The sequence below is a fragment of the Salmo salar genome, chromosome 04 (genome assembly GCF_965601325.2).
Source record: "Salmo salar chromosome 04, fSalSal1, whole genome shotgun sequence".
Taxonomy (NCBI): Eukaryota; Metazoa; Chordata; class Actinopteri; order Salmoniformes; family Salmonidae; genus Salmo; species Salmo salar.
Genome location: NC_138294.1, coordinates 73,095,907 through 73,122,318, shown reverse-complemented (window position 1 = coordinate 73,122,318; position 26,412 = coordinate 73,095,907). Strand labels below are relative to the sequence as shown.

Genomic DNA, 26,412 nt, shown 5'->3' with positions numbered 1-26,412 from the left:
CTCGAGCCAGTGGAGGAAAGCACCACCAGTGTAATCACATTTCTATTTCCACACTCTATGTCCTCTTCTCCTCTTCCCTTTTCTTGTCTTCCTGCCTTCTTTTTTTCTGCCTGTCTTTGTACACGCCATGTGAATACTCCATTTTCACACAGACGGCTCATTCAATGCATAGACTCATCCAGTGATGAATGCACTCATAGCCGCGGGAAGTAGTTTGGGGGTGGGGGTGTATCATCTATATTGGTCCCCTAATACAGGACTAGTAAAGGCCCAGCGCACTACTTTTGTGAGAAAAAAAAGTTAACTAAATGTATTTGAGTGTTTACCAGCATTTGAATCTGATAATTATCTGTACAACAGTTAATCTGATAATACTTGTGGAATATAAAAATACTTGCTTGGTATACAATATGTTTTCCAGTTTCTTGAAATACTTGGCAAATGCAACTTATTTCTATGTGAAAGCTGAAATCCTCTATTCATTCCTTTTCCATTTTATCCAGAGCAACTTACCGTAGTGAGTGTATACATTTTCATACTTGTCCCCTGTGGGAATTGAACCCACAACCCTAGCATTACAAGTGCCATGCTCCACCAACTGAACCACATCAGCACAAACCACTTGACGTCTCAATGTACTCAATTACTGTATTTTGCATGGTTTTCTTCATGGTGACGGTAAGTCTACAGATACAAACCTAGATGACCAGCTTTTATATTGTCCACTAATACTAGTTAAGGCCCAGTGCACTACTTTTCTGAAAAAAATTGTTTATGTTAGCGGGGACACCTCAAATGCTGCACTGCCCTTGTAAAACAAACAACAAAATTAATCTCCATCGTAAACACAGTCATGAGGATGACAGAAGTGAAAATGCAAAGCAACTGAAATGAATTAAAGCACAAAAGAGAATCAAAGTAATTTCAGTTATTGCCAAGTCATTTCAGTTATTGCCAAGTCATTTCAGTTTATTGCCAAGTCATTTCAGTTTATTGCCAAGTCATTTTAGTTTATTGTAGAAGTGAGACAAGGAGAGCAGGGATGTGGAGGAAATATGTAGGTGATCTAACGCATATAATTAAATAGAGCATCATCCCCTCTAGTAAATTATATATCTCTATGACGTAACTAATCAGTATAAGAACATGATAGAATGCATCTAAAGCTATACATAGGCCTTGCCGAAAGGGCCAAGAAATATTAAGGGAGTACCTGACCACTGTATTGGTACGGTACTGCTGGTTGCTTTTGTTGTTGTTGTTTTGGCACTCACCTGCGTATGCCATGTTCTTGGGGTTCCCGTACGGTGTCCCGGGCTGGACAGGACTATACACAGGATTCATGTCGGAAGACAGTCTACTCTTACTGCAGGGAGAACAGACAGATAGAGAGAAAGAGACAGAGAGACAAAAATAAAAATAAATTCGCAATTAAGTTTTGGAAACATCTACAATACAGTGACCCCCTCTCATATCATTACCAAGCCCTGCAATGCCAAGAACTGAGCAAAGAAAAGAGTCCCCTCATCCAGCTGGTCCTGGGGCTGAGTTCACAAACCTGTTCTACTAACACACTGAAGCCTCAGGACCAGAACATCCAATCAATCAGAATAAACCAAATTACAACACATCTCAAAACAAAACTACATTGCTTATTGGGAAACACAAGCACAAACACAAAGCAAAATGCAGTGCTATCTGGCCCTAAATCGACAGTACACCGTGGCAAACTATTTGACCATGGTTACTGATCAAAACCTTAGAAAAACCTTGACAAAGTACAGGCTCAGTGAGCACAGCCTTGCCATTGAGAAGGGTAGACACAGGAAAACATGGCTCCCTGTAGAGGAAAGGCTGTGCAACCACTGCACAACAGCAGAACATGAGACAGAGCTGCAATCAGAGAGTGTAATTTCCCCAAATTTGAAACCCTTATTCAAGGTTTCAAAGACCTCTCTGATGAGGATAGGCTACCCGTCCTGTTGGGTGAGGACGCAGAGAGCTGTGGGTTGGCAACACACTACATTGCTGCCTGCCATAAGATGAGGGACAGTGTCTGACAGACCAATCAACCTGCACATGTCCTCTATGCTTATTGTTCAATGTATGGTTATTTTGACCCTTGGTTATTGTTGTTACTGTTGTCCCGTTGACAATTTTGATTATTATTATTTTAATATTGTAAATATTCAAAGTAAGCTTTGGCAATATGTACATTGTTACGTCATGCCAATAAAGTAAATTGAATTGAAAAGAATTGAGAGAGAGAGTGAGAGAGAGTGAGAGAGAGCGCAAAAGAGAGAGAGACATGAAAGATTAAATACATGGCTTTCAATAGTTATTAGTTGATGAGAGGAAAAACATGGCTTTCAATAGTTATTAATTGATGAGAGGAAAAACATGGCTTTCAATAGTTATTAATTGAGGATATGCATTAGCTCAGAGGTCCCCATCTTGGAAATGTTCCAGAGCCAGCTTGAAGACATTTGACGTCTGCAAAACTAAACTGTACTCCACAAAAACTACAGTAACTCTCATAATATTGTAGCAGGTATGATCTTGTAATTCGTTTTTTACGATGTCCGTGAGAAGGCAGCAATTTATTTTCACTGGTTAAAAGTAATCCGGGAGAAAATGCCAAGCACACAATACAATCGTTACTCACAAAAATCGGAAAAGAAAAGTATTACGGTATGATGAGCATTACGGTAGTTTAGACTGTTTGGAACATGGGTCAACAGTAAGAACACACAAAGTACAAGCGTGACATACAAGGAAATTCTTCAGCCTGAGCACTTTTGTTCTCCATCCTTTTTTCTCCTTTCCACAACTTCTCTCCACCTCTACCTTTTATCAAACTGTTTCCACCACCAATCTCTTTCACAAAAATGCACGTTTCATATTGGGCAAGATCAGGCAGTCCCTCCCTGTTTCAGTCTATTTTCCCTAATGAACAATAACACGAGCCTGGTTTCCTCATCAGCTGTGTGACCATTGATCAGTCAAACTAGATGAAAGTGACCTCCCGAGTGGCACAGCGGTCTTAGACACTGCATCACAGTGCCACTAAAGTCTGGGGTTTGATCCAACCAGCCGTGACCGGGGGCCCCATAGGGAGTTGCAGCGATGACACAAGATCGTAACTACTATGGATATCACAAAATTGGGGATAAAAAAGGGGGTATAATAATAAAATAAACTAGATGAAAGCAATATGATAAAAGGAAAAATACACACAGGGGTTTCCCGCCTATCCAGTCCTTTCAGTTCAGTGGTCAAAATGATACATTGAAACACAAAGAGGTTTATGTATTGAATTGAAAAAGATAGAGGAGAAGGAGGAGCAGCCAACCGGAGGACATATCAGCAGGGTGTATGACAGTTTATGACATGCAACAATGTTTTGGAACAAGGTTGTCGATTTTCGAAACAGTACACACAAGACACAGGACTGAGACCTTTTGCAAAACAGTAAATGCATTTTTTTGTACGTAGTTGCCTTCTCAAAACAGCAAATACACTCATCAAAAGAACATGACTGCCTGCAAAAAGATTATCACAACCATACTAATCTCCTGTGGACAGGTGCACGTAACATAAATGGTAGTAGCATCTGTCGACTGTGTGACGCCACGACTAACGAGGAACTTGGTCACTGATCATTTGGACAAATCATGACTTCACAGGTGCTCACATCTTCGGAAGGGGAGGGGACATTTGGCCCATAGACTTTCCTGAAACTGTCTGAGAGTTTCCTTTCAGAGAGGTAGTCTCGGTAGTACATTTTCCATTGTCCAAAAATATAACCACATATACCCCTTGAGTCAAGCTGACAAAACAAAAATTGAGTCTATCTATTATAAAATCCCATTTATCAACAGATTTTATTTGCAGTCACTAAATCAACTATCAATACAACTATCAAAAGGTGCAATATTATGGGCAATTACTCTCCTTTTTCACAAAATAATTTCATACACATCAAATCAAATATTGTTCGTGAGCAAAAAGAAAATGGAAAATAAGCACATTGTGTGCAGGAATAATGAATTGGTTTCATCACAATCCAATTCCATGTATTCGTGTGCATTCAGAAAGTATTCAGACCCCTTCCCCTTTTCCACATTTTGTTGAGTTTACAGCCTTACTCTAAAATGGATTAAATAAAAACAAATCCTCATCAATCTACACACAATACCCCATAATGACAAAGCTTTTACAAAAACAGAAATACCTTATTTACATAAGTATTCAGAACCTTTGCTATGAGACTCCAAATTGAGCTCAGGTGCATTCTGTTTCCATTGATCATCCTTGAGATGTTTCTACAACTTGATTGGAGTCCACCTGTGGTGAATTCAATTGATTAGACATGATTTGGAAAGGCACACACCTGGCTATATAAAGGTCCCACAGTTGACAATGCATGTCAGAGCAAAAACCAAGCCTGAGGTTAAAATAATTCTCCTTGACACAATACAGATCTGGGGAAGGGTACCAAAACTTGTCTGCAGCATTGAAGGACCCAAAGAACACAGTGGCCTCCATCATTCTTAAATTGAAGAAGTTTGGAACCACCAAAACTCTTCCTCGAGCTGGCCGCCCAGCCAAACCGAGCAATAGGGGGAGAAGGGCCTTGGTCAGGGAGGTGACCAAGAACTCGATTGTCACTCCGACAGAGCTCCAGGGTTCCTCTGTGGAGATGTGAGAACCTTCCAGAAGGACAATCTCTGCAGCACTCCACCAATCAGGCCTTTATGGTAGAGTGGCCAGACAGAAGCCACTCCTCAGTAAAAGGCATATGACAGATCACTTGGAGTTTGCCAAAAGGCACCTAAAGGACTCTCAGGCCATGAGAAACAGGATTCTTTGGCCTGAATGCCAAGCGTCATGTCTGGTGGAAACCTGGCACCATCCCTACAGTGAAGCATGGTGGTGGCAGCATCATGCTGTGAGGATGTTTTTCAGTGGCAGGGACTGGGAGACTAGTCAGGATCGAGGGAAAGAGGAATGGAGCAAAGTACAGAGAGATACTTGATAAAACCTGCTCCAGAGCACTCAGGACCTCAGACTGGGGCGAAGGTGCACCTTCCAACAGGACAACGACTCTAAGCACACAGCCAAGACAACGCAGGAGTGGCTTCGGGACAAGTCTCTGAATGTCCTAGAGTTGCCCTGCCAGAGCCCAGACTTGAACCCGATCGAACATTTCTGGATAGACCTCCCCATCCAACCTGACAGAGCATGAGAGGATCTGCAGAGAAGAATGGGAGAAACTCCCCAAATACAGGTGTGCCAAGCTTGTAGTGTCATACCCAAGATGACCCGAGGTTATAATCACTGCCAAATGTGCTTCAACAAAGTACTGAGTAAAGGGTCTGAATACTTATGAAAATGTGATATTTCCATTTTTTTTATACATTTGCAAACATTTCTAAACCTGTTTTTGATTTTCATTATGGAGTACTGTGTGTAGATTGATGAGTAACATTTTATTTAATCAATTTTAGAATAAGGCTGTAATGTAACAAAATGTGGAAAAAGGAAAGGGGTCTGTATACATCCGAATGCACTGAACAAAAATATAAACATGTTAAGTGTTGGTCCCATGTTTCATGAGCTGAAATTAAAGATCCCAGAAATGTTCCATATGCACAAAAAGCTTATTTCTCTCAAATTGTGGGCACAATTTTTTTTACATCCCTGTTAGTGAGCATTTCTCCTTTGCCAAGATAATCTATCCACCTGACAGGTCTGGCATATCAAGAAACTGATTAAACAGCATGATCATTACACAGGGGCACTTTGTGCTGGGGACAATAAAAGGCCACTCTAAAATGTGCAGTTTTGTCACACAACAAATGCCACAGATGTCTCAGGTTTTGGCATGCTGACTGCAGGAATGTCCAACAGAGCTGTTGCCAGAGAATTGAATGTTGATTTCTCTACCATTAGCCGCCTCCAACGTCGTTTTAGAGAATTTGGCAGTACGTCCAACCGACCTCACAACCGTAGACCTCGTGTAACAACGCCAACCCAGGACCGCCACATCCGGCTTCTTCACCTGTGGGATCGTCTTATATAAGCCACCCGGACATCTGATGAAATTTAGGACTATTTCTGTCTATAATAAAATACAATTTGTGGGGGAAAAACTCATTCTGATTGGCTGGGCCTGGCTCCTCAGTGGGTGGGCCTATACCCTCCCAGGCCAACCCATGGCTGCGCCCCTGCCCAGTCATGTGAAATCCATAGATTATGGCCTAAAGAATTTATTTCAATTGACTGATTTCCTTATATGAACGATAACTCAGAAAAAATGTTGAAATTGTTGCATGTTGCATTTACATTTTTGTTCAGTATATAAACTCAGCAAAAAAAGAAACGTCTCTTTTTCAGGACCCTGTCTTTCAAAGATATTTTGTTAAAATCCAAATAACTTCACAGATCTTCATTGTAAAGGCTTTAAACACTGTTTCCCATGCTTGTTCAATGAACCATGAACAATTAATGAACATACACCTGTGGAACGGTTGTTAAGACACTAACAGCTTACAGACGGTAGGCAATTAAGGTCACAGTTATAAAAACTTAGGACACTAAAGAGGCCTTTCTACTGACTCTGAAAAACACCAAAAGAAAGATGCCCAGGGTCCCTGCTCATCTGCGTGAATGTGCCTTAGGCATGCTGCAAGGAGGCATGAGAACTGCAGATGTGGCCAAGGCAATAAATTGAAATGTCCGTACTGTGAGACACCTAAGAGAGCGCTACAGGGAGACAAGACGGACAGCTGATCGTCCTCGCAGTGGCAGACCACGTGTAGCAACATCTGCACAGGATCGGTACATCCGAACATCACACCTGTGGGACAGATACAGGATGGCAACAACAACTGCCCGAATTACACCAGGAACGCACAATCCTTCCATGAGTGCTCAGACTGTCCGCAATAGGCTGAGAGAGGCTGGACTGAGGGATTGTAGGCCTGTTGTAAGGCAGGTCCTCACCAGACATCACTGGCAACAACGTCGCCTATGGGCACAAACCCACCGTCGCTGGACCAGACAGGACTGGCAAAAAGTGCTCTTCACTGACGAGTCGCGGTTTTGTCTCACCAGGGGTGATGGCCGAATTTGCATATATCATTAAAGGAATGAGCAATACACCAAGGCTTGTACTCTGGAGCGAGATCGATTTGGAGGTGGAGGGTCTGTCATGGTCTGGGGCGGTGTGTCACAGCATCATCGGACTGAGCTTGTCGTCATTGCAGGCAATCTCAACGCTGTGCGTTACAGGGAAGACATCCTCCTGCCTCATGTGGTACCCTTCCTGCAGGCTCATCCTGACATGACCCTCCAGCATGACAATGCCACCAGCCATACTGCTCGTTCTGTGCGTGATTTCTTGCAAGACAGGAATGTCAGTGTTCTGCCATAGCCAGCGAAGAGCCCGGATCTCAATCCCATTGAGCACGTCTGGGACCTGTTGGATCGGAGAGTGAGGGCTAGGGCCATTCCCCCTAGAAATGTCCGGGAACTTGCAGGTGCCTTGGTGTAAGAGTGGGATAACATCTCACAGCAAGAACGGGCAAATATGGTGCAGTCCATGAGGAGGAGATGCTCTGCAGTACTTAATGCAGCTGGTGTCCACACCAGATAATGACTTTTGACAATGGAGGAACACAACTGATTTGAATCGATAGGCCTAAATCCACACCAAAGTAAACCTCTAAAACGGAAGGTCACAATGTTGGAAATGACAACTTAGGAGTAACCCGAACTTAGAAGTAACCCAACTTTATTGTCTGCATCTGTGCATGCAATGTTGTCAGAAATCCTAAAAATTAGACAGTCCCCATCACCTAGACCTTTCCATTTATTGTACATGAATTTGCGCTGATGGAGTGATTTCGAACTTTGTGCACTTGTATTTACTGATTGCTGGAGACAGTACACACATTTCTCTTCTGATGAAAACAATGTTTTAATATTCTGGGAACAAAACGGGAATTTTGTATTGACTGATGAGGCAAGAAAGTGATCAGAAGTATGGCAAGTGCATTAAGGCATTTGATAATTGTTGTTCTGCTGTAGATATATTAGACCCCAGAAATGTGATTGAGGGAAAACTGGAATAGCCAAGAAACAGCTGCAGATGGAGAGATAGCGCTTAAAGAAAAGCAGAGTAAAAGGAATGGACAGATAAGAGAAAAGTAAACAGATGGATGGGTTGTGTGTGAGTGTGTGTGTGTGTGTGTGTGTGTGTGTGTGTGTGTGTGTGTGTGTGTGTGTGTGTGTGTGTGTGTGTGTGTGTGTGTGTGTGTGTGTGTGTGTGTGTGTGTGTGTGTGTGAGGAGTATAAGAGTGATAAACAAAAAATAAACGAAGAGCTCGTCAGATACAAGAAGATGACTGACAAACGACAGAATAAAAAGACATGATCACATGATGGCGGCAGGTAGCCTAGCGGTTAGAGCGTTGGACCAGTAACTGAAAGGCTGCTGGATCGATTCCCTGAGCTGACAAGGTACAAATCTGTTGTTCTGCCCCTAAACAAGGCAGTTAACCCACTGTTCCCCGGTAGGCTGTCATTGTAAATAAGAATTTGTTCATAACTGACTTGCCTAGTTAAATAAAGGTTAAATAAAATAAAATAGATGTCCATTGGGTGGTGGACCATTCTTGACAGACACGGGAAACACCAGTGCTCTTAGCACCTACTACCATACCCCGTTCAAAGGCACTTAAATATTTTATGGCATACATACACAATTCATGTCTCAATTGTCTCAAGGCTTAAAAATGTTTCTTTACCAGTCTCCTCCCCTTCATCTATACTGTTTTAAGTGACATCAATAAGGGATCATAGCTTTCACCTGGTCAGTCTGTCAAATCATGTTCTTAATGATTTGTACACTCAGTGTATATACTACATTGGCCATATACAGTACTGCACATACATATTGGCCAATTACAAATATATTGGCCATATACCACACATATATTGGCCATTTAGAATGTAACCTACCCAACCCTGAAAGCATATATTCTAAATGTAATCCGTTACTGTTACTAGTTACCTGTCCAAAATTGTAAATCAGTAACGTAATAGTGGTCTCTGATTATGTGGTCAGACTCGCTCAGGTGGAACAAACTTAAACTTGTGCCCTTTTTTTAATGCTGAATTGAATGTCATTGAAAAAACAAAAAGGTGTCATAATGTATTTTTTTGCAAACATCCTTTCTGAATTTAAAAGTAATCCAAAAGCAATCATCTATTTTTTTCAAAAGTATCTGTAATCTGATTACAATATTTTAGTTGGTAATGTAACTGATTACAGTTAGTTTTTTTGTACTCATATTACATGTAATCAGTTACTCCTCAACCCTGTATGCTTTCTACATGTATAGTATTATAATTCACTGTATAACATAAGGCCTATACTCTATCACTGAGTAGCAGTTAGAGATATAGAGGAGAGCGTACACTTGAAATCAATCATATGTTTTCACCTAAAACACATGTTTGATATGTCCATGTAGGGGTTTATAATTTAGCCTTTAACACAAGGCCTTTACTCTGATATGACTGTCACTGAGCAGCAGATATGGGAGGGGACTGTAAACCACGGATTGGTAGACACAGAAAATGCAGAGAGGAGAGAGTGGAGTAGGAGGACAGTGAGTAAGCAAATCCTCCTCTCCCTTTCTGTGCTCTAGTGGATAGATTCAAGCACTCCTGCCACTGTCTGGCTAATCATGGATCCTTCTGTAGGTGTTAACACTGCCAGTCTCAGAGGCACCAACACAAACCTCTCATTCAACCATACAAATGTTTACGACGCAAGCATTCACTGTAATATAGTAATAGTATTGTATAGAGTGGAGACAACACGTAAAGCAATATATTGTGCATAAAGGTTGGGAAAGACAATAATATCATAGGAAAAAAAGTACACAAATAGAGAACAAGTCAAGACCTCTGCATTCCACCCAAACCTGTGACATGGAAAGTGCAGAAATAAAACAACAATTTATTCAGGTTTCTCGGTACCAACTCCTTTTTGCATATACTGCAGAGAAAAAAAGTTAAATGTTGAATTATATCACGCTTGTACACTGTAATATATAAATACTGGTAAGGCCTTACGTTGTGTTCATCCACTTTGCATAATTTTGCATTCATCACTTTCAAACATATTCATTTGGTGACATGTTTAGAGGTCGGCAAGACATGAACCTCAACCTGTGTAGCCTATTCAGTGAGGTGAACAATTTCTGAATTTTAGATTGTAATGGACGCATATGATGTCTGTAAAATACTTTTTTGAAGGTTGTACTGATTATGATGAGCTAATGCTAAGCTAATTACCAGCTATATGTGGCACCATGTTTGTTGACATTATACAATGCATTCTGGTTGTAACGTAAATGTCTGTCAGACCAAAGATGTTATAATAAAATGAGGTGAAGGGATGGTTCACTCATCTTTCCAGTACTTCCGGAAGTGAATGATGGTATACGACACACCCCCTTCAACATGCACACTGCAAATAGACCCAACTCATCTTGTAACATCTTATCTTGGTTGACATGATAAAACTGTGTTTGTGCAAAATGTTTGTGAAAAAACTGTGGCCAGCTCAAATGCTGACTGTTGCATCAATCGTAACTTGACGTTCTAAATAAGTGTTCTAATCACACCGGTTTGAGTGCACGCTGCAGGGACCGCTGTAGAATGACCACACCCGTATGTTCATAAGTGTCAAAGGGTTAAGTTCATTGGCTCTCAAAGTTGTCCGTCAAACCCAGTATTATCTCCACCACGGCACCTGCAGTGAAGCGCACTTCTTCTTATTTTTGTTCTTGGGTTCTTAGCCAGATGCGATAAGAGGTAAGTTGCACTTTAATTACCTTCTGCCTTTGGAATATGATATATTTCTGGAGTAAGATAAGTATTTCTAAGATATACAGTACCAGTCAAAGGTTTGGACATACCTACTCATTCCAGGGTTTTCCTTTATTTTTACTATTTTCTACATTGTAGAATAATAACAAAGACATCAAAACTATGAAATAACACATATGGAATCATTTAGTAACCAAAAAAGTGTTAAACACGTCAAAATATATTTTATTTTTGAGATTCTTCAAAGTAGCCACCCTATGCCTTGATGACAGCTTTGCACACTCTTGGCATTCTCTCAACCAGATTCATGAGGTAGTCACCTGGAATGCATTTCAATTAACAGGTGTGCCTTGTTAAAAGTTAATTTGTGGAATTTCTTTCATTCTTAATGTTTGAGCCAATCAGTTCTCGACAAAGCATTTCTGTATGGACCTCGCTTTGTACATGGGGGCATTGTCATGCTGAAACAGGAAAGGGCCTTCTCCAAACTGTTGCCACAAAGTTGGAAGCACAGAATCATCTAGAATGTCATTGTATGCTGTAGCATTAAGATTTCCATTCACTGGAACTATGGGGCCTAGCCGGAACCATGAAAAACAGACCCAGACCATTATTCCTCCTCCACCAAACTTTACAGTTTGCCCTATGCATTCGGGCAGGTAGCATTCTCCTGGCATCCTCCAAACCCAGATTTGTCCGTTAGACTGCCAGATGGTGATGTGCGATTCATTACTCCAGAGAACATGTTTCTGCTGCTCCAGATTACAATGGCGGCGAGCTTTACACCACTCCAGCCGACGCTTGGCATTGCGCATGGTGATCTTAGGCTTGTTATGTGGCTGCTCGGCCATGGAAACCCATTTCATGAAGCTCCTGATGAACAGTTCTTGTGCTGATATTGCTTCCAGAGGCAGTTTGGAACTCGGTAGTGAGTGTTGCAATCGAGGACAGACGATTTTTACGCGCTATATGCTTCAGCACTCTGCTGTCCTGTTCTGTGAGCTTGTGTGGCCTACAACTTCGGGACTGAGCCATTGTTGCTCCTAGACGTTTCCACTTCACAATAACAGCCCTTAGAGTTGACCGGGGCAGCTCTAGCAGGGCAGAAAACTGACTTGTTGGAAAGATGGCATCCTATGACTGTGCCATGTTGAAAGCTAACTAGTAACTAGTTAGCTAGCTTTGGCTAACCCAGAATCTGACAGAAAAAGTTTAATCTCCTGTTTTTAGCTCCCCATATGATCTCTGTTTGTTTGCCTAACTAGCCACCTTGTCGTTGGCATAAAGAGTGACTAGATTAATCAGATGTGTGTGGCAATAGCTAACTAGCTATCACATTAGGTTACAACTAGATAAGCTGTCTAAGCTAGCTAGCTAGCTGCAGTGTCAACCATGTAGCTAGCTAACATTAGCTAGATCTACAGGTCAGTTCCCCACAGCATCCTTCCACGCATTGCTCTCTCACACTCTCTCTGTGTGAATGTCTAAATGTCATTCTGTTTTTAGGACAAGGCCTATAAGCACCTCTGTAATACAGTCAGTGTATCATCTCAGTAAGCTTTTTGTGCCATATATAAATCAAGACTGTTTTGTGTGTCTTTTTATTTACCGCTTGTTGCAGCACAACCGAGTGGCCAGCCAAAAAAAGAAAATACCCTTCAATGTGGAAAGGAGAGACTCGGAAGAGGAGGAGGATGTAGTGTAAATCCAGTTTTGTCTAGAAGGGTTACAGCGTTTGTCAAAAATGTACTTTTCATAGCAGGCTAGGAGGAGTAGGTTAAGGTTAGGAAAAGGGTTAGGGTTAGCTAAAATGCAACAAAAAACTTTCGACGTCAATTTAATTCCATGGTGAAATGTGTCTGATTTGCGTACTAGTAACATGATTTATATTGACATTTCGGTATTGATTGTTTGACCGTTGTAACACTTACCTGTTCATTCTGAGTGAAAAATTAAACATCACACTTGGTGTAAATATTTTTTGTATGCATTCACCATCACATGTACTTGAAACGATAATGTAAAATACATTTTTATTAATGCTATTGAAATTGTAAAATTATTCCAATGTCTCGAGTACCATATACCTTTTTATGAAATTGTGCACATTGTTAGATATTCAATCAACATTGAATGACCGAAATTGAAACTGTACAGCCTTTGTTTGACGTCAGTCTTCTTTGAAGAATACCTGTGCTGGGGGACATTTGCAAGATGGTGCTGACAGGCTTTAACAATAAATTAATGTCAAATCAATTGTTGTCTTTTTGGTTTGTTGTCACAGTTTACCATAAGGTGCAAACATTACCAGATATGTTTGCCCTCTGGTTGGTATTGTCATCGGAACAATTTAGTCCTTTTTGAGCAGACTAAGGGTGATGTATCTATTTGATAAGCATTCTGTACAATAGAAATAAAGTATTTCCTAATTTTCCATGGCAATCTACTGTGGCAATTTACCCAACACTTTTTATGAATGGAAACTAATGTTGGTGTACTGTTATTTTATTTGCTTACTATTTATGTTATCCAAAAGTGTCTGGTATGGTAATTTCTTATCAAGAAAAATAAGGTATGGTCCTGGACTGTCCATATTTGAAATGTCTAACTACATCAAGTCAATCAGTAGATTGCATTATTGGTATCAGAAGGGCTTGGGGCAGAATCAAACCCACACCAACACGGTAGGCCTATACATACGCTGAAGGCAGTGGCCCTAACTGCTACACCACCCCAGGCCACGATTTAACTCAATTTTGACAGTTCATTTGTAACCTTCGGATACACTCGATTCTTATTATTATAAAAAAAATATATATATTGTTTTATCTTCACCCCTTTTTCTCCCCAATTGGTAGTTACAGTCTTGTCCCATCACTGAAACTCTAGTCCAGACTTGGTCGAGAGCCATGCGTCCTCTGAACCACGACCCTGCCAAGCCGCACTGCTTGTTTAACCCGGAAGCCAGCCACGCCAATGTGTCGGAGGGAACACTATCCAGCTGGAAACCGAAGTCAGCTTGTAGGAGTATGAGTGCAATGGGACAAGGAAATCCCAGCCGGCCAAACCTTCCCCTAACCCGGACGACGCTGGGTCCATTGTGCACCACCTCATGGGTCTCCCGGTCAAAGCTGGCACACAGTCTGGGATTGAACCCGGGTCTGTAGTGACACCTCAAGCCTTAGACCGCTGCGCCACTCGGGAGGTCCCACACTAGACACTTGTATGTCATAGCCTAGTGGAGACCAATAACTATCTTGCGTTATTAAGCTATATAAAACAACATTTGTTGATGTGTATGTGTACATGTCAATGTTGCAGTAATAGGACCTAAGCCTATAGAGATATAATTATTTTAAGATACTGAGCCCTGATCCCAATGACTCGACTGCCCCTGAGTGGAAAGAAAGAGAACTGCTCATTTTTAGCCAACCACAAGGATCATTTTCCTGATGCATCAGGAAAATTCTCTGCAACAAGAGTGATCAAGTTAAGATCTGACATCTGTAGATCTGATCCTATCCATGATATTGCCTTGGTATTTAGCACAGCCAGGTTAGAAGGTCAATGTGATGACTTTATAGGCTACCTTCAAAAGAACCTCCCAGAATCACTAATTCCTTATCCTATCACCCAGCACCATCTATTGCCTTTAATCACCTCCTTTCTCCTTTTCTCTTCCTTCCTAATTTTATCCTTCCTTTTTTCAAACGAAAAACCTGCTGAAACAGAGTTAAAAAGCTATATAGTAGCACACACCACTGCAGGCTACTCTCTGATAGATGGAGAGGAGAGTACAACGCTTTGGCTCGCCAAGCTCCAGAACTTTTCAGGAGCTTTGCAGAAGCGTTGTGGCTTAGCCACGCGTCATTGGAATGCATTGCAGCCAGGACTACTCCACTCCTGATTGTGGAGGGCTGTCTGTTGCCAGGCCCCGTATATCGAGCACCGAGAGTCTCCAAGAAGGAGATACATTTTTCGCATTTTGCTCCCCAACGGCAAACAAGTGTTTACATTCTTGCCACCCACAGGCGACATGACATGGCGGCTATTATAGTCTCCTCAGACGCAGACACTCGGATCAAGGTAAACAAAATGGCAGTGCGAGAGAGTGACTTATGATCGAGTCAAAGCAACATCTTTCGAGCTTATTCCATAGATCTCTTTTTTCAAGTCCAGTGCTGAATCCTCATCCTCAACTATAAGCGATGAGAAAGGACTGGGGTGGAGATTTGTTGTCTTTTTTTTACATACCCGGCTGCACCTATCGAGATAAAGTGAGACAAAGCTATGACCCTACAGGTTAAGAGCCGATAGGCATCCTAAGGTTGTTACGAGTCATTGTAGACTCAAACACACCCCCTTTGGCAGCCTCCTGGGGAGGGTTCAGAGGTACGACGTTCCAAAAAAAACAACTCCGACATTCCATCATTCCACAGTACATAGAGGAGGCCTATGGAACGGCAGAAGATAATGTTGTACACACATTCCAGCCCTGAGCTAACCCATAGAAAAATCCTGTGTCTGTCAGCTACTCAGATCTTCATCAAATCCCACAAATGAAGGGGAGGGAAGGGCTCAAGAGAACATATGGAGGTTAGAGGAAGAGAGGAAAGGAATGAACCTATGACGTCAGAGGAGGTAGAGAAAGGAGGGATGAGTTTTTTTGTGCCTCCTTTACTATAGCAAAACAGAGCAGTTACAGAAGCTGCAGGACTGGAGAATGAGATGGGGTGCATCCAAAATGGCATCCCATTCCCTATTTAGTGCATTACTTTTGACTATATAGTGCACTACTTTAGACTACAGCTTGCATAGAGCCCACCAAGGACTTTTTCTTTCTCTCTCCTCAATTTTGAGAACAGAAACCATTTCAAGATCGCACTCCTCTCCTCCCTGAGATAGAAAATGATTTGTCAGCCAGCAGTCAGCCAAGAGATGAAATGACCACTATTTTCACTGTGAGCCTGCATGCCTCACTGGGTGGTTGTGTCCGTCAGGGTTTCCGTTAGGTAATAGGCGGCTTTTGGACGCATTCTTCTTTTTTAAACTGGTAAATACAATTGTCATCGGCCAGTTGTCCAGGAGAAGAAAAAAATCCCATTGCAAAATAATGCTTTTTTGCCTATTCATTGATGGAAATATCAGCCAATGCAAATACATTTAACCGGTCATGCTTATTGGTCTATGGGTTAATTTGCACAATTCTGCATATAGATACAGAGCCAAGTTTGAGTGGAGTCAAACATGCGCTTTTATAAGCACAATCATTGTACAACAATTCTAAATGCAATCGTGCGTTAAACAGTTTTGATGGTTACGATTAAAAAGAGCTACTATTTGTATTTTTCAACTGGTAATTGAAGTGTGCTTCTCATTCGCCATTCAAGTGCTTAGGCAATGGTAGGCAGGCTTCAGCGTGTCAAACCACTTTGCAATGTGAGTTGGAGCTAGTATGCATTTTGAAAACATAAACGTAATTGTGTGAAACCTGAACATTTTACCTTGCTTCAAAGTAGCCGAGACAAAATCTGTTTCTATAAACGTGGAGGCAAATATTTTATAAAGACTTCTATATGCCATTGAAATGTGGCACATTTCTCTCATATTCCATTGGTTTTCAAACCAACTTTCTTTCATTGTCCAGTAGCCAAAGGCACAATCCTAGTCATATTAGCAACCCATGCTAGTTGTTAAACATTTCTAACTGATATTTTCATCCGAATGTACAGTGCGCATTTGACAAATGTTTTTCCCACAAACATTCGCGCGTGTGTGCATTGCTGCCCTTATAATGTTAAGAAACAATAGTTTATCAACATTTTAAGCTAAACATTTTGATCTGTTTCATCAACCTCAATGCCCTTTAAAGTTATTTTGATGTACTGGTTGTATGAATTTGGGATCTATCGTCCCACAACTCTCTCAGAGTTAGTTTGGAATAGGCTATTTATTTTTTGCACGGAATGGCACGCTGACCAATAGTATAGGTCAACTTTTTTACTATGGGGTATAATAGATTGACAGAGACTAGTGATTTGTCTGTCCGTTACTCGTTTTGTTGGCAGATGAAAGGCAAATGTGGACAGTTATTCTAACATCTTCAGTGTGCATCGGAATTCGTAAAGGACGCACCCCGTTTCATCCTGGAGTTGCATGTTCTGTTCAAATGAATTACGATAATCTAAATGTGTTGTCTGTCATTCTGAGCACTGTGGGTGGACGCCCTTACACAAACAATGCATATGCGTCCGGTAAATTTCTCAGATGTCAGGTAAATTTAAAATGCTACCGTGAAATGTCCGACGCCACATTTTTGTAACATAAACCCTGTTATGTGTGTGTGTGTGTGTGCATGTTTGTGAGTGTGGGAATGAGTTGTTACTGCAAGTATGTTTGGGATGAAGGAGGGCGGTCCATGGCCAGTTCAGATTCCATCAGACATGACTGCCCCTAAGGACAGAGCAACGATCCAATCAGCTTCCTACTTCTTGGTCCGATCCTCCCACTGACCTGACCCCTCCCCTTCACACAAGTTTCCCCTAGGTACAGATCTAGGATCAGCTTCTCCTCTCAGAGTACTGACCTTAATCATTAGTGGATACAACTTCACAGCACTGCGGCTTTCACTACAAACTATGGGTGTGAACGTTTCAACGAAATTGGGATCCCTAACGTTAAGAAAAATCCCTAACGAAAAACGGTGTTTTTTTATTTGTTTTTCCCACGTAACTAAAATCACAGTGCAGCTGGCTCGCCTGCTCTTTCTCTTCGCTAATGATGTGAGTGTGTGTTCAGTCTGTGAAATACAGCATTACATGCAGCTTTTAATTGCCGATAGATGGCCTAGTGCACGGTTCTGACTCCATCTGTTGACCTGTCTATACGGTTCCCCTCTTCCCTCTCCGTCCCTCGCTCGCTATGAAAGATGCAAGTGTTTGTGTTCTCGGAAGTATGGACACTAATCAGTCTCATCTGTTAAACAATTGTGAATCTTAGAAGTCGATTCCTAGTGGAAGATGTGTTTTCTTTCTACTAAATGTCCTGGTAAGTCACAGTATTTAACTTTAGTGTACTTTTTTGGAGAGAGAGGTCTGCGTGCAGGCAGCAGACAGGCTGCGCACAGCAGCTCGATATTATTTGATTGACAGTTCTGGTCACCTAGTGATGGACGTTAGTCCAGCTTCAGAAGCAGCATTCCTTTACATTCAAGTCAAATACCCATTTCGTTGCGCTTCGAAACGATCTCCAGACAAGGTTTTGTGTCAGCATTAAACAAACATGCCGTAGCTGAGGCGCTTTCAAGGGTATTTGACTGCGATAGATATACAGTGCCTTGCAAAAGTATTCATCCCCCTTGGCGTTTTTCCAATTTTATTGCGTTTCAACCTCGCATTTAAATTGATTTTTATTTGGATTTCATGTAATGGACATAAACAAAATAGTCCAAATTGGTCAAGTGAATTTAAAAAAATAACTTGTTTCAAAAATGTCTAAAAAAAATAACAAACGGAAAAGTGGTGCGTGCATATGTATTCACCCCCCTTTGCTATGACGTCCCTAAATAAGATCTGGTGCAACACGTTACCTAAAGAAGTCACATAATTAGTTAAATAAAGTCCACCTGTGTGCAGTCTAAGTGTCACATGATCTGTCACGTGATCTCAGTATATAGACATCTGTTCTGAAAGGCCCCAGAGTCTGCAACACCAATAAGCAAGGGGCACCAAGCAAGCGGCACCCTGAAGACCAAGGAGCTCTTCAAACAGGTCAGGGACAAAGTTGTGGAGAAGTACAGATCAGGGTTGGATTATAAAAAAATATCTGAAACTTTGAACATCCCACAGAGCACCATTAAATCCATTATTAAAAAATGGAAAGAATATGGCACCACAACAAACCTGCCAAGAGAGGGCCGCCCACCAAAACTCACGGGCCAGGCAAGGAGGGCATTAATCAGAGGCAACAGAGACCAAGGATAACCCTGAAGGAGATTTAAGCATACTGCTAAAGCAACACTCGAGTGGTTTAAGGGGAAACATTTATGTCTTGGAATGGCCTAGTCAAAGCCCAGACCTCAATCCAATTGAGAATCTGTGGTATGACTTAAAATAAGTTAAAGATTTCTGTACACAAGTGGAACCCATCCAACTTGAAGGAGCTGGAGTAGTTCTGCCTTGAATGGGCAAAAATCCTAGTGGCTAGATGTGCCAAGTTTATAGAGATATACCTCAAGAGACTTGCAGCTGTAATTGCTGCAAAAGGTGGCTCACCAAAGTATCGACTTTGGGGCGATGAATAGTTATGCACGCTCAAGTTCTGTTTTTTTGGCTTATTGCTTGTTTGTTTCACAAAAAATATTTTTTTTGAAGAAATTTATTTCTTAAATGGAGGAGCAAAACAGATATTTTGGAAACATTTTCCACTTAGCTAGCAAATGCAGTTAGCTAGTTTAGCCTACACAACCACCCTGCTCAAACAGGGGTGCTAGCTGGCTATGACTATCCAACACGAACTCTTCCGAGTCAAGGTAAGCTTTTGGTTTTACAAATGTATTGCCACTGGGGACTGCCGGTGTAACTGCTAAACTGCTTACTACACTGCATGATTGAAACGGGTATACTAACGCATTAGTTATATTAGCTATGTTGACTATGACGTTACTTTAGCTAATATGGTGAGCTAGCTGCGGTGATGATATGAAGGTTTGGCTTGGAACGTTTTTTTTTGCCTGGTCACAGACAGCTGATGTGTTGTGCATTGATGTCCACAAACGAAGGGAAAAGGTGAGAAGAGGGCGCGTAGATGCGTGAAGGAATACAACGAGCAGTTTGAATGTGGCTATGAAATTGAACTGTTTGCGTGTCAACAGAGGTGCATTCATTCCGCCGATTCTGTTGAAAAACGTTTCTTAAACGGAAGCAAGTGGAACGAAACGGGGATAAACATATCTGAATTTGTCGAAAAGGAACTGTTTTCAACTGTTGGACTAATGATTGTTCCCTAGGTCAGCTAGATGCAGGCAGGAGTGTGCAAGGCGATATTCGTCACTGTCTGTCGGAAGTGTCACTGTCTGTGACCTAAAATCATTCTCTCGACCTGTGTCGAGCAACCTCATGATGGGTATAGGGAACATTTTTGTATCATGTAGTAGCCTAAACCTATCGCTGTTAAACTGGGTGAATGGAATATGCTGTAATAGAAATAAGTCTACGCTCATTAAATTTTTTTTGTCTTAAACCGTACTGACCGCCACTGGTGATAAAGAAACAACGTTCTGAGTTTAAACATGGCCAAGCTAGTCATTAAATCATTTATTTAACTAGGCAAGTCAGTTTATAAGAAATTATTATTTACAATGACGGCCTAGGAACAGTGGGGGCAGAACGACAGATGTTTTACCTTGTCAGCTCGGGGATTCGATCTGGCCCAACGCTCTAACCACTAGGCTACCTGCCGCCCCATGAGAAACATTGTATCAATAACAAAGAAATTAGCCATTTAGACACGTTAAAACATTAACACTGGAACAAGTGCTTCTCCACAGATAATGGAGCGCCCCCACATCTCTGGGGTGTGTTTTGTCTCACTGCCCTCTGGAGCCCAGCAGAGCACATAGCGGCACTCTCTCTCACACACACACACACAGATGGTGAGCAGCAGATTCGGCGCCCCGACATCACAGTCCAGTGTTTACCTGGAATCATGTCAGCTATATATATTCATGACATTTCTATCTGCAAGGTTCCACAATGTTTTGCCTATTGAACGTCCATGCTCTCTAAAGCAGCAGCAATTGTCAACTACATTTTCCAAAATGTAAAATGTTTGGACATGGAATAGGCCATTGGCTAGTGATCGGTTCCTTCAAAATGAAATGAAAAACGGGTACAATATTTTCATAATGAAGCATTCTTATTCTTCTTGTTATATTGTAGTGTTTACAGTAATGTGTATTATGCATGCTTGTATTATTAAACAGCTTAGATGTGACCATATTTGATACCTTGCGCAATTAGTCCACCTCCTATTGTAACTTCATAGCTTCTAGCTATTTTGCCATCGTATCAGCCTACTTCCCAAACGCATCATAACCACCGCAAATTGTGAGTCATAACAAAAACGGCTATTGTACGCATACAATACTGTCAGGTCTTGTTCTATATCACACCGAAAAAAATACTTGCGTCCAGCTGATATGAAAAAGTGAAAATTAATAGTTTTCCCTATGTGGCCTCTCTATCGTGTGGACTCCTGAAATAATTGCTGCGCTCAGAAATTCACTTGGCTTTTTAAAATGGTCACACAGTCAAACTCCCGACACCATTTTGAGCCGCACATATCTTTACCAAAATCCGATCTGCTGCTACATGAGTAGAAAAAATAGCCAGGACAAGGGGTCGGCTGCGTTTCCTCTGCACTCGCTCTCAGCCCATGTCACATTTTATAATGCATCCTTGAGATCCAAGGCCGTTGCTCCGGCGATTACATTGTTACACACTTATGTCTGATTTTATTTGCCAATGGACCACAGCGACCTATGGCTTGGAACGTGTAGCCTAGTCTTACCCATTTTGTAATATTTTACAACATGCATGTCCATGAATTTTTTTTATATATGCATAGCAAATATATATATTTACATTATCAGGCAGGACACGTCTGTCTCCAAGACTATGAACACGTTATGATATCAAACTCACCAAATGTCCAAGGGAATTTATTATCGTGGAGCACCTCGTCTTTAATTTTATGCTGAGTCCGGAGTCACTGATTTCCCTTGTTCAATGCTGGCGGTTTTCTCCAAGGTTTGCTTCGGTTGTTTCTCATAAGCGGCGTTGGTAACATCGACATCCACATAAAGTGGGGGGATGGGAATATCGAGAGAGAATGAGGGTTAACGGAGGGGGGCAGTAAAACCTTGCAAACACAAGGGGAGGACCTTTTTCTCCTACGTGACTGTCAAACAGGGACCAATTCAGAAGTCTCACTACCTCACATCTATCATCAAGTTCACTGGAGTTGGAAATATAGGCTACATTTATTAATAAAAATTATGACATGATCCTTGATTTAAACTTTCTGATTTATGTGTTCTCACATCTCTGTATGTTGGTCCTGTTTAATGTGTATGTAGCAGTGGGAAAGATACATTTTCAAAGAGGACCGCTTGAATCCCTTATAGAATGATCATGACAGCAGAGAGGATTTCATATAAGAAAAAATGAAAATCAAACTGGAGATTTATGGTAGATGACAGAATAGAACAGAATATTTTTGCTTTGCAAAACATACTAGGCATCCCTGCCTTATCTGTGTTTTTGCTATTGCCATGTCAATCATGATGTATGTATATAATAGCAGCATTATCTGTCATTCAGGAAAGATGGGGCTTTTTTAGCCAAACAATTTTTTGCATGTTATTTTGGCATTAATACATGTCACATCAGTTTGCAAACAATGTAAAAAAAAAAAAGATATACACAACCTTTCAAAAGTTTTGGGTCACTTAGAAATGTCCTTGTTTTTTAAATAAAAGCACATTTTTGGTCCATTAAAATAACATCAAATTTATCAGAAATACAGTAGACATTGTTAATGTTGTAAATTACTATTGTAGCTGGAAACGGCAGATTTTTATGGAATATCTACAGAGGCCCATTATCAGCAACCATCACTCCTGTGTTCCAATGGCACGTTGTGTTAGCTAATCCAAGTTTATCATTCTAAAAGGCTAATTGATCATTAGAAAACCCTTTTGCAATGATGTTACACAGCTGAAAACTGTTGTCCTGATTGAAGAAGCAATAAAACTGGCCTCCTTTAGACTAATTGAGTATCTGGAGCATCAGCATTTGTGGGTTCGATTACAGGCTCAAAATGGCCAGAAACAAAACTTTCTTCTGAAACTCGTCAGTCTATTCTTGTTCTGAGAAATTAAGGCTATTCAATGCGAGAAATTGCCAAAAAACTGAAGATCTCATACAACGCTGTGTACTACTCACTTCACAGAACAGCACAAACTGTCTCTAACCAGAATAGAAAGAGGAGTGGGAGGCCCCGGTGCACAACTGAGCGAGAGGACAAGTACATTAGTGTCTAGTTTGAGAAACGGATGCCGCACAAGTCCTCACAACTGGCAGCTTCTTTAAATAGTACCCGCAAAAAAATTGCTTTTCTTTCAAAAACAAGGACAATTCTAAGGCACCCCAAACTTTTGAACGGTAGTGTATATAATTGAGTTGACAAAGTCGCATACAAACAGTCTCTTTTTTTTGGTTTTCTTGGATTATTGCAGCTCCAAAATGCAGGTGTTTCAGCATAGCTCAGTGCTTTCTGTGGTGATGGGGCAAGCCAGCAGAAAATACGGAGTGTTGCGCAGTGATTGGCTCAGTGTTCTGTCACTCATGGGGACACTACGTCACCACCAAGTCTAAGAGTAGAGATAGAAAATTCTAGCCCCTTGGGTGCTGCCAGAGTTACATTAGAAGTTTGCGTCCAAGAAGGCTCAAGGTCATTGGCCACAGATAAAATTACATCAAATCACGTTATATGTACAGTAACATCATACTTTCAAAATCTTAGCTAGCAGTAATCAATAATCAAGTCGACAATCTACTGGCAAAACCTTTTTAATCCTTGTCATATGAAGAGAAATTGAGGTAGATAAAACATATCGGTGCTCATCGGCCATTGGACATAAACATTACACAAGTTGGAAATCGCAAATTCAACAATGAGTGGTTTGGAAGGAATCAGTCACAGTGGCTAACATTAACTGCATGCATTGCAACGCAATCACTAGCCTGCTGCTCAGTGGAGTGGCTGTGTGGTCCCAAATCTGGGATTAAGGGGCTCTTTTCCAAGTTTAAAATGATAAACATTGGCCATGCTGTCAATGAAGCATGCTTTGTGTCGTACTCAAAACAACTTAAGTCGGAACTGCAAAAACTTGACTTGGAGATATGTATACTGTAGCTAAGAAAGTAATGCTGTGTAGTAAGAGTTTGTGGGCACAGTTTGTCACTGTTATAGTGCAATTAATGTATTGTTTAGTGTTGTGTAGTGGCTTCACAGGCATGATTCCCACTTTTTTTTTTTTTTTGCCCCACCAAGATTTGCATGCTAAAATCGCCACTGGATAGCAGTAACATGTTTTGTTTGACTGAGTTGTATAGAATCAGATTAACATTGCAAGTCACTATTAAACAAAATTCTTAAAAAAAATAAAAAATGCAACCAACCACCTCCATAATTCTGCTACAGTACTTGCTTATCTCAACTACATAAAGATTCCAATGATAGCCTTAACCATGTTGCTCCAAAAACCTTACCGCAGCCCCAAAAAGTTATCAAGAGGTTTTAAAGGGCCAAAACATGCAACAGAATTTAGGGGCAAGAGTCGGAGGTAAATGTATTTTACAAAGGTTCAATCAGGAAGGCTGATCTGAATACTCGTTTAACTTCATGCAGTAAGCATACCATTCACTTTTTCTTATTCTTCGGGCTTAGTGGGAATGAATACAAAAATATGATCAGCATAGCGTCTTCTTTCTTCTCCTCTTTCCTTTAAGCCAAGTGAGGAATGTTGTACATCTATTTACCTTATAGCCTATAAGCACGGCACAATAATGCACATTCCTCACGCTTGCTGTTTACCCTATGGGCTCACGCTTGCAACTATCACTTTCCTCGCTCTCAACCAATGGCAGTAAATTGTGGGATGTAGTTATGTCAACTCTCCCATGTTCTCTCACTTGCTCTTTTTCAGCAACAGTTTTCAACAACCATCCACCTCCCCACCACCAGCTATAATACCCTTAAGGCCAGTCATTGGAACTCCTTTCCCCAAAGGACAGCAGACCCTGTCATATCATCTGACCATTCCCCAAACTATTTAATAAAATGTCATATTGCATTCCGTCTTTGTTGTTCTTTCAGTTAAGCCTGTACTCGATTGTCCTGAAGAAAAACACTCCCGACAAAGAATCTCCAATCCAAAATTAAATCTAGAATTGGCTTCCTATTTCACAACAAAGCCTCTTTCACTCATGCTGCCAAACATACCCTCATAAAACTGCTTATCCTACCGATCCTTGACTTCGATGTCATTTACAGAATAGCCTCCATCACTCTACTCAGCAAACTGGATGTAGTTTATCACAGTGCCATCCGTCTTGTAACCAAAGCCCCATATACTACCCACCACTGCGACCTGTATGCTGTCTTTGGCTGGCCCTCACTACATATTCGTCGCCAAACCCATTGGCTTCAGGTCTTCTATAAGTCTTTGCTCGGTAAAGCCCCGCCTTATCTCAGCTCACTGGTCACCATAGCAACACCCACCCGTAGCATGCGCTCCAGCAGGTATATTGCACTGGTCATCCCCAAAGCCAACGCTTCCTTTTGCCGCCTTTCCTTCCAGTTCTCTGCTGCCAATGACTGGAACGAATTGCAAAAATCACTGAAGCTGGAGTCTTATGTTTCCCTCCCTAACTTTAAGCATCAGCTGTCAGAGCAGCTTACCGATCACTACCTGTACACAGCCAATCTGTAAATAGCCCACCCAACTACCTCATCCCCATATTGTTATTTATCCTCTTGCTCTTTTATACCCCAGTATCTCTACTTGCACATCTATCACTCCAGTGTTAATGCTATATTGTAATTATTTCACCTCTATGGTCTATTTATTGTCTTACCTCTCTACTCTTCTACATTTGCACACACTGTACATACAATAGAAAAATCTGTTATTGTTTGTGTAACTCTGTTTTTGTCACACTGCTTTGCTTTATCTTGGCCAGGTCGCAGTTGTAAATGAGAACTTGTTTTCAACTGGCCTTCCTGGTTAAATAAAGGTGAAATAAAAAAAGATGATCTTAAACCCAACCAAATGCTGAGTGCCAACAAAGCACAAACATATTCAAACAGAAATACTAATACAATATTATAACATGCTATAACTCTGTTAGGCTTTTACAACATATTATGGAGATGTACTGTTACTGGGCCTGATGATGTGCATGTTTGCACTGAATCGGAAAAATCGTTACGCTGGTTTGGTGTAAGGTAGTGATGTGAGCTAGCAGCAGGTAAGTGGAGAGCACAGCCTTCTGAAATCTAATGACATTTGCAGACCCTGCAGTCTAATTCCACTTGTATCACAATAAGTAAAGGGATAGGCCTGTGCTGTTCACAGAATTACTTTACTTGAGCATGCTTTCCTACAAGCCAAATAATTGCTTGCTGTCATAATAATGTCCTAACAGGTGAGAGCTGATGTGGCATAATGTCACATCTAGTTATTTTGCAAGTTGGCTGGTGTTTTACCAAGCAATTTAGCTGAACCACACAGTGGTTTGTGTCATCGCGATTGTTGAGAACTGTTGAGACACTAGATGTCATGAATGTTATTGATATGTTATGTAGCCCCTTATAACAGAGGACTCAACACAAGTGCTACCACCAAGCTTTTCAAACAGCTAGACGTCAGTGTGATTT

The 26,412-nt window shown here is 41.2% G+C and overlaps 1 protein-coding gene across 3 annotated transcripts in view; it reads right to left on the bottom strand.

Moving 5' to 3' along the window:
- The window catches only part of LOC106603706 (protein FAM168A), a 45,896-nt gene extending 24,078 nt beyond the window's left edge, over nt 1–21,818 (bottom strand). For all 3 annotated transcript variants that reach the window (XM_014197707.3, XM_014197708.3, XM_014197709.3), the window contains exons 1-2: nt 21,612–21,818; nt 1,275–1,366 (exon numbers count right to left, since the gene is read on the bottom strand). In XM_014197707.3, coding sequence (XP_014053182.1) covers nt 1,275–1,344 — 70 coding nt within the window. In that variant the 5' untranslated portion in view covers nt 1,345–1,366; nt 21,612–21,818. The remainder of the gene's footprint in view (nt 1–1,274; nt 1,367–21,611) is intronic.
- Nucleotides 21,819–26,412: the final 4,594 nt, after the last annotated feature.